The sequence below is a fragment of the Amblyomma americanum genome, chromosome 1 (assembly GCF_052857255.1).
Source record: "Amblyomma americanum isolate KBUSLIRL-KWMA chromosome 1, ASM5285725v1, whole genome shotgun sequence".
NCBI classification, from domain to species: Eukaryota; Metazoa; Arthropoda; class Arachnida; order Ixodida; family Ixodidae; genus Amblyomma; species Amblyomma americanum.
In genome coordinates, this window is record NC_135497.1 from 290,115,165 (window position 1) to 290,124,360 (window position 9,196).

The 9,196-nt window shown below is 52.4% G+C and overlaps 1 protein-coding gene across 1 annotated transcript; it reads left to right on the forward strand.

Annotated features, from left to right (window-relative positions):
• Nucleotides 1-279: 279 nt before the first annotated feature.
• LOC144118821 (protein argonaute-4-like) lies at nt 280-8,616 on the forward strand. Its single transcript, XM_077651627.1, has 7 exons — nt 280-358; nt 509-562; nt 2,971-3,176; nt 6,625-7,764; nt 7,929-8,189; nt 8,285-8,380; nt 8,485-8,616. Exons 1-7 carry the CDS (start codon nt 280-282, stop codon nt 8,614-8,616), a joined length of 1,968 nt encoding a protein of 655 aa, XP_077507753.1.
• The last annotated feature ends 580 nt before the right edge of the window (nt 8,617-9,196 follow it).

The window sequence follows — 9,196 nt, forward strand, 5'->3', positions numbered from 1 at the left end:
GCAAAGATACAGTCACTCCCGAAGAAGCAGCAGTTAGCTGTGAGAGCTTGTTTCCTGGCCGCAAGAGGAAAGTCTATGAGAGGCATGTCTTATGATGATGCCTGGATTGTGGAATGTTTGCTAATGAGGATGCGGAGCCCAAAACTCTACGAGCACCTTCGGAAGCAGAACATTGTGACTCCGCCTGGACGAAAATGCTTGCAAAAATATCTGCAACGATTGAAGGGTGGCTTTGGTCTGAACGAGGTTTTTGCCGCTTTAAGCGAACAGACCAAAAGCATGAACACGTTCAGCCGTCACGGGGGCCTGTTTTTGGATGAGAATAATATCTCGGAACATCTCAGTGTGAAGGCAGCCGGTGAGTTTCAATGCCAATTCCAACATGTCATTCCTGTAGCTTTAAATTAATTCTGCAATTCAGGTAGAAAAGCAAGATTGCCTTTTATTTTCTCCATTATGAGAGTAAATGTTCCGCATGATGCGTAATGTGCTTTTTGTAACAATTCAGGTAACATTGAAGGCTTCGTGGATCTGGGAGATTACACGAGCAGTGATCACAAAGGTGTGCTTGCAGACCACAGGATGATTGTGCTTTTTCAGCCCTACACCGCTAAGTTGTTTCAAATGTGCTAGCTTTCAAACTCATGGCATCAACAACTTGGTCATATATCTCGCCCCATCATTGGTATTGCCCATTTTTTAGGAAGCTGGACGCAAATCTTTTTCGTTATTGCCTTGAATGGAAATGTAAAAGCAGACACACTGGCAAAAATCGTAGTGGAATGCACGGTCATGGCTGAACAAGGAGGCCTGTACCTTGACTTCGTGACGTCTTAAGCGGTGACGACCAGGGCTGTCCTTACCTTACAGCGATCTAGAGCTTAGGGGATGAGATGAGTTATCAAATGGGCAACAAGATGCAAATCACGCATTCTGGTTATTTGTAACAAAGTGTACATATGTGTAAGCGGCGGGGTTGTAGAACAGAGCTTCACGGACCATGTTCTCTGAGAATCCCAAAAGGACAAACTTACAAGTTAAGCTCGCTTATCCCCCTCGGTAATACTAGAAACTTCTAATCGCAGCTTAGGAAGTCTTTTACCTTGTCCACCCGCCGTGATACTGTAAGAAAAGGTGCAGAGCCACACGTGATAGCACCGGCCACGACGTTTGCAGGACTGATAACCGTGGTCCGAGCGCAAACCGCTCCAACCTCGCTTCTTTTTGACCAAATTATACCTCCGAGACGAGGACGAAGAAGAAGCGCATACCACGAGCAGGTGGCATGACTGCGCGCGCTCGGCCCCGCACCCCTCTCTCCCTCCCTCCCTCGTCTGGGACGTCACAGCGCGGGTTCAACACTGGTCGCTCCCCCATTGGCCCGGCCCGGCGGCCGCGCCCTTCCGGGAGGCGCGCGGCGTGTTCCGCCCGGCTCGGTCCAGGAGCTCGTTCATCTGCCGGGCGGTCGCTGTTCCATCGCTGCTCAGGCGCCCTGTCCCCCAACCCAACTGTCCAGGAGTCCCCCCTCCTCGTCGCAATTCTGGGCTCCCACAAACTTTCCTTGTCCCCAATAAAGACCGCCCCGTTAGCGCGGCCACGAGGCCGCGGAAGAGGTGAGCGCTTTCCTTAAATTGGCCGCCTATGTCCTCCTGTGATAGAGCGCAGTGCTCCGCCGGAGCCTATCGCGGAGGCCACGGGTCCGCCATCCGAATCGCTGGCTGTAGGGTCATCCCTCTGAATAAGTGGCTTAGGATGACATTGTGATCGCAGACGGTCACCGCGCCGTGGGCTCTGCGCGCGGCGAAATCGTGATGTTCCGCGCGCGATGCCGCTTTTAGCAGAGTGGCGATTCGCTTGGAACCGAAGCTAATTACGTCTTCGGTTTTCGCGATGCTGACGTTCTTCTGCGAGATTTCTACAGCGGACATGAAAATTGCAGATGGCGTTTTTTTTTCGCCACGGATTTTAGGTCGGCTTCCGGGAATGCGCTCGGCCTAACCCCTGTGTTCGTGCTACTGATCTGTCGCTCGACGCGTACGTGATTACATCTTGCCTAGTGGCGCGCGATCCTTGTTTGGTCGCGGTGAAGCGACGAGCTTTTCCGTGGACTTTTTCGCTTGAATTCGAGCCTTTGCCGCTGCTCCTGTGCGAGCCCGCTACAACGGGTGTAAAGAGAGTCTTTTTATTCGCGCTCGAACGTAGCCGAGGTTGCAGTCATTCCGATACGTCGAATGGTGTTGACGAATATTGGTTTCTTGATCCGGAGGGTCTCGAATCCCAGAGTGGATAGGTTCCAATGGCCGTGTCTCCTTGCCATACATTAACCACTGCGCGGCGTGTCGCCCGATGCTTCCGATCACGCCTCTGCTACCTTGCACTTAAAGCCATAATTGGTTCGATAGGCTTACCTCATGAATCAGCTTAACCAGTTTCAACTACCTTCCCTTGCCTTTCCGTGATTCTTATTTGATATTCAGAAAAAAAAATTCAGCTGAAGCCAAAGTGCGCTTTTACCGAATGCAAGATCTAGCGTATTTCCGATGTTTCTCTTCAAGCCCACACTGACTGGATTTGAAGGCGCAGGCTTTTTTGTCAAGCCCTGCAAACCTACCAAGCCGAGCACCATGCCGGGGCATAGCTTGTACCTGTTTCGAGGAAACAGGTGGGTAACCGGCCGGCAGCGGGAGTCGAACCCACCCCCTCCCAAATCCGAGGCGGGTGCTTTGCAGAAGGCGGGATTACCATGGCTACAGCGACATAACAATACATAACCCATTCTTGCAGGTGCGCAATGGTGAATCACCCGTTAGTGCTCCGAGCTGTTCGGTCATGCCATGTTTGCAAAATTGGTCATGCATCGGTAAACCTTGCCGATACCGGTGATACTAACTCCTTCCCTTTGGTCCAGAAGGACCTTCCGGATGCTCGCTGGTCGCCCCATCGGCTTTCCCTTTGAATGGCACCGCCCAGAGGTCGTTGGGACAAGCCGCGCAGGAGCGGGTGCCAACGTAACCGCCTTCATCACCCGCGGCGGGGGCACCGCTGGCAACGGGGCTCGCATTGTGGCGCCCACCGAATCATCGCCCACCAGATCGCCTTCGACGACGGCCGCGCCCATGCGGGCCGGAAACTGTGTCGGCAACACAGATTCGCAGAATGACGAGCTCAAGATTCAGGTGAGCGGCGACTGCTGCAGTGGGCCTCCACGGACGTGTCTGAACCCTGTGGATGGTTGGGGCGGTAAAGCCGTCGTAGCATTCCAGTAATAGTTTGCCAGAGCGCGTACCGCTACCGCGTATGCGCAGTTCGGTCTGAGTTCGCGAGATGGCACCACGTTCTCATCAACAGCGCGCCTGCCTGCCACGTTGGCACCAATCAGCGCGTGCGCACTGGCGGGGCACGCTGCGCGGCTCTTGACAGTTGCCAAACTGCAAGTGATGACTTGGTTAATGGCGTTTTTAGTGATAGTGCATGCGCCGTAATGTATCGAGGTGGTCTCAGGTTCCATAGTTTGCGCCCAAGGAGCGTCTCAAGAAATATTTCAAGCGCAGGCGTACGTTACGCAGCAAGCGAAAGTGAATCGTTGCTAGGAGCTACCGCTGCCTTTTCACGTGAGGGCCTTTCCCATGATGCTTTCCATTATACATTTTATGTCAAGGCTTCAGAAATCTCACGTGATGCTGCTTCTCAGAGAACGCTGGTTCGGTGCTCCTCTTTCCTTGTCCACCGTGGCTCCCCCAACGCGATGCTGAACCTGAGCACTCTCCGGAATAATCGCGATATGTACGACATCACTGCTTGCATGAAAATTGTTTTTTGGGAAAAGAAATGGCGCAGTATGTGTCATATATATCGGCGGACACCTGAACCGCGCTTTAAGGGAAGGGATAAAGGAGGGAGTGAAAAAAGATAGGATGAGAGGGGTGTCGTAGTGGAGGGCTCCGGAATAATTTCGACCCGCCGCGGTGGCTCAGTGGTGAGGGCGCTCGGCTACCGATCCGGAGTTCCTGGGTTCGAACCCGACCGCGGCGGCTGCGTTTTTATGGAGGCAAAACGCTAAAGCGCCCGTGTGCTGTGCGATGTCAGTGCACGTTAAAGATCCCCAGGCGTTCGAAATTAATCCGGAGCCCTCCACTACGGCACCTCTTTCTTCCTTTCTTCTTTCACTCTCTCCTTTATCCCTTCCTTTACGGCGCGGTTCAGGTGTCCAACGATATGAGACAGATACTGCGCCCTTCCTGTTCCCCGGAAACCAATTAACCAATTATTATTATTATTATTATTATTATTATTAATAATAATAATTTCGACCACCTGGGAATGTTTAACGTGCACTGACATCGCACAGCAGACGGGCGCCCATATGTTTCGCCTCCATCGAAACACTGCCGCCGCCGTCGAGTTCGAACCCGGCAACTCCGGATCAGCAGCCGAGCGCTCTATCCACTGAGTCACCGCGGCGGATTACGCTGCTTGCATGGGCCGTTCGCGTTTTTTGGCACCGCGGCGGAAGAGGAAGGAACAAAGCGCGTGATAGCACGTGGCGGCGTCCGACCAATGGGAGGGCCTGATGTCGAAGGTATGGGCAGTATAGGAGGTGAGAGGCATCCTTCAGAAGTTTATAGTGGAAATTATTCCGGAGACGTCCACTACGACACCTCTTTCTCTTTTTTTCACTACCACCCTCCTCCCTTCCTTTACGGAGATGGTTCCGGTGTCCACCGACATATGCGATTCAGCAAGATGGTTCATTGTAGCATGAAGATGGGCGGCGCAAAAGCGACGTTCACATGAAAGAAGACGGGACAAGCGCAGTCCTGTCTTCTTTCATGTGAATGTTCCTTTCGCGCAACCCATTATTACGCGACATATGAGAGACAATTACTGCGCCATTTTCTTTCCTAAAAAAAACTATTTAAAATTTTTTCTTCGGAGGTTGGTTTTATTTTCAGTTCATTGAGGGGATTCAGATACCATATCGAGAATGATTAGACGCGTGTTTGCATTGCTTGCTCAGGTACTCTCGACGTAGCGTATACAGCTAATTAACGCACGTTACTTAATGGCTTCCACCTGTGGTTGTGTAAAACCACTACGGAGTCGCTTGATGTGCTGGCAGAAATTTTCATTGCGTATTTTTGCTTGCGAATGATGCTTTAGACAATATGAAACAAGAAAATCCTGTTTGTGTATGTGGCGTCCATATTTTTGATGCAGGGAACTAAATTTCACTGCAAGCATGTCCCTTTCCACCCTTGCTTGCTCTTGGGAGAGAATACAGTAGGAGACCTGTCACGAGTAGTTAGATTGGTATAAAAAGGAAATGGCACCAGGAAATTGATTATTTAAGAGAACTAGTCCGCCAGCGTGCAAGAGACCTTACCAACCGAGTGCATGATATTCTCAGCTGCTTATGCGCTATAAAAGCGCGCGCTCGCACGCACGCACGCACGCACGCACACACACACACACACACACACACACACACACACACACACACACACACACACACACACACACACACACACAAGTTGATTCACCACGTGAAATTCGCCTAGGCTCAGCGCCTAATTTCTAACTGAATTTATTCTTCCGTGCAGTTTCAGTTTCGCTTTCAAGAGTCGAAAGACTTGTGATGACACAAGTGAGCACAAGGTCTTGTGAAGGATACAAGAACTAATGTATATCTCTTTGTCCATTTGCTGCCATCCTGACTTCTGCAAGAGTTCAGTGCAATAGTTTGAATTAATTAAAACGACAAAGCAGAGTTCATATTGCAGTTTTTGTGTACCAGACCAAAAGCACATTGCCAAAAATTTGGTGTTTTCACTCCTTCAAAAAGTGCGTGTTCCTCTCGCTGGCCTGTTAGAGTGCTGCGACTTACGCTGCAAACCTCAGGTTGCCTAAAGCTGTCACTTCGTCCCACAGGAGTCTCTGGAATTGGAATTTTTCGCGTTTGTCTAAAAAATTCACGGTATCTCCCAAGTAAAAGGTAAGGTATACTGTGGTCGATCTAGAGCTCACTGGAGTGCATTCCACGCTAGTAGTCCACAGGCGAAAAAGTGAGTCTCACCGAAACAAAATTGCGAGTTCTTATCCGCAGTGTAGGCACGTGACAATCTGCCCAGTGCATTCATTCACTTTGCATTCTCTCTTTACTTCACGGAGATCATTTTGGCCTCTCCATATCAACACCGTGACGCGCAACTCAGATCGGCAGTGTGGGGTAGCTGACTTTTGACTTTTATCGATTAACCGATGTATGGAAGAGTTCACTTTTAAACCGCTAACGCAGAGGCCAGGGGTAGGTTACGCGCGGATTTTGTCCTTAATTCAACCGCCTGCCCGACAATTCTGGACAAAAGATCTAGAGATCTCCCGCCGGCAGGCATGTATTTTTCATTAACGTTTTTTCTGCCGTCAAAAGCGTTTGTCTGTCGTAATCTTAACTGCTTGATGCCAGCTAGTAAAAAAACATTCGTACTATGACTATTACCTTCGATGTTTCCAAAAGAGTACCTTACAATTTACTAATGTTCAATATTTTGCCCAAGAAAGTTGGACACGAGTTGTGCGCTATGGGAATTGAAGCTTAGCCGCCGGCTGCCCCGGCGCGGTCTGCAGGAAATCGAGCGGACCCTGCCCTCACATTTCCCGCGCCGGCCCGCGGAAGGCAAAGTGGGGCGGCCGATCCAGTTGACCGGCAACCACTTCAACATTGAGATTCCTTCCGGAAACGTTTTCCACTACGACGTGGAGATTTGCTCCGAGACGCGCAACGAGGCCAGAGTGCCCGAGAAGCGAAAGTACCGCTGCATCAGCACAAAGATCAACCGACTGGTCATCGAGTTGCTCGCCAAGAAGTACCGGGTCGACCTGAACGGCTGCATGCCCGCCTTCGACGGCCGCAAGAACCTGTACACGCGCCGTGAGCTCAAGTTCCGCGAGCGTTCCCTTACGGTCGACTTCGAGGAGGACCAGCGGAATCAGAAGTTCATCGTCAAGATCCAGTACGCGGCCGCCGTGAATCTGGACGCGCTGCTCGCGGTCTTCGACAAACGCGTCAGCCACGTTCCCCATGAGGTCCTCCAAGCCATGGACATCGTGCTGCGGCACGGACCGTCGATCAAACCCACGCCCGTCGGGCGGTCCTTTTTCAAGCCGCCGTCCCCGAACGACTACAACATCCTTGGAGGTGGCCGCGAAGCCTGGTTCGGCTACTACACGAGCGTTCGGCCCGCTCAGTGGAAGCCCATGCTCAACGTCGACATGTCGGCCACCGACTTCTACGAGCCTCTACCCGTGACCGACTTCATGTGCGAACTTTTCATCGAGGGCCGGCGCGAGATGTCGGCCAGAGACTTCAAGGAACTGCGCGACTTCCAGAACGTTCGTCTCAACAAGGAGCTGAAGGGTTTGCGCGTCAAGGTCACCCACCTTCCATACCCTCGGAAGTACAAGGTGGTTCTCGTCACCAAGGAACCAGCCAAGCAGCTCTTCTTCGACATGGAAGACGGCTCCTGTTGCTCGGTGGCCGACTACTTCCAGAACCGTTACCACCGCCTCCGGTACCCGAACCTGCCCTGCATCCAGACAGGCAACGCGGCCCGCCCGGTCTACCTCCCGCTGGAGGTCTGCGTGATCGTCGAAGGGCAGCACTGCAAGAAGAAACTGGACGAGAACCAGACGTCCGAGATGATCAAGCATACGCCCCAGCCACCGGCCAAGCGTTTCAACGAGATCCGCCAGTCGGTGTGGGACCTGGTCAGCAGCAGCGAACAGTGCGCAAGTTCGGCATCAAGATCAGCACCGAACCGGCGCAGCTCAGGGGCCGGGTGCTCGACCCGCCGTCGCTGGTCTTCGAGAACAGCTCAATCGGCAAGCCCCGCGAGGGCACCTGGGAACTGCGGGGCCGTCAATTCTAAAAGCCAGCCACGCTGTCCCGCTGGACGCTGCTCAACCTGAGCCGGTTCGCGCAGCGAGACAGCCTCGACAACTTCGTCAAAATGCTCATCCGCGTCGGCCAGGAACTGGGCATGCGCATCGAGCAGCCGTTGGACGTGACAACGACTGATGCGAACCGCAAGCCCGTGCGGAACATCCTTCCCGAGGAGCAGCGCAGGACTGCAAGCCTCGAGATGGTCATCAGCGTGCTCGCCAAGAACACGAACTACGCCGAGATCAAGCAGGTAGCCGAGACCGATATCGGGCTGCGCACCCAGTGCGTGATGGACAACAACGTGATCAAGAAGTGCAACGCCGCGCTCATAACAACCTCTGCCAGAAGATCAACGTCAAGCTGGATGGCATCAACAACAGCCTGCTGCCCAAGGAGATGCCGAAAATGTTCCAAAAGCCGGTGATCATCATCGGCGCGGACGTGACTCACCCAGCGCCCGGGGACAGCGGAGGCCATCCATCGCTGCGTGCATTGACAGCTTGGGCTCCATTCCGTCCAAGTTCCACGCCTCCATTCGCATCCAGATGGACGATTCAGCCAGCACTTCGCGCCTGGAGGTAATCAAGGACCTTAAGGTCATGATGAAAGACATGCTGAAGGCCTTTTATCATGCTACCAAGCACAAGCCGGAGCGCATCATTTTCTTTCGAGACTGAGTGAGCGAGGGGCAGTTCATGGGGGTTCGCAACCACGAGGTAAGTTTCGAACGCAAAATGATTTATCCGCGCATCTTTTGGTGGGTTGTTTACAATTGAAAGAGGCAGCAGCATACTGCCTCGCGGATTCAACATCGAACATAATCGACTTCGGTAACTGATGCGTCCTAATGCAGCCATTTCTGCAGCCATTTCTGCCTTCAGGTGCACAGTAATGGAATGCCGTCTGGGGCACCGAGTGTCAATAGTCGGTACTTCTAGCTGTATTGGCTCACAGGTTCGCAGAAACTCCCTAATGACGCAGAAACGAACTGAATGTGCTCACAACTTGCCAGTGCAACATTAAGCAGACCACTGTAGAGGTAGTGACATGGAGTATGGGCGCTTCATATACACTTTAGAGCAGAGGATGACTGTTAGCTCTAGGCCCCATTACAACTACGCAAGCACCAACATTGATATTCCATTGCGCAACAGCCAGTAACGGGTTCCCGCAAAGTAGGATGTGTTTGTTTTATGAATGTTTAACGTCCCAAAGCGACTCAGGCTATGAGAGACGCCGTAGTGAAGGGCTCCGGAA

Excerpts from the sequence above, each read along its gene's own strand:
- LOC144118821 (XM_077651627.1), top strand. The coding sequence starts at position 280 with ATGAACACGTTCAGCCGTCACGGGGGCCTGTTTTTGGATGAGAATAAT. Across the intron at positions 563-2,970 it reads CACGAGCAGTGATCACAAAG|AGGTCGTTGGGACAAGCCGC; the intron begins GTGTGCTTGCAG and ends GGCACCGCCCAG. Across the intron at positions 3,177-6,624 it reads ATGACGAGCTCAAGATTCAG|GAAATCGAGCGGACCCTGCC; the intron begins GTGAGCGGCGAC and ends CGCGGTCTGCAG.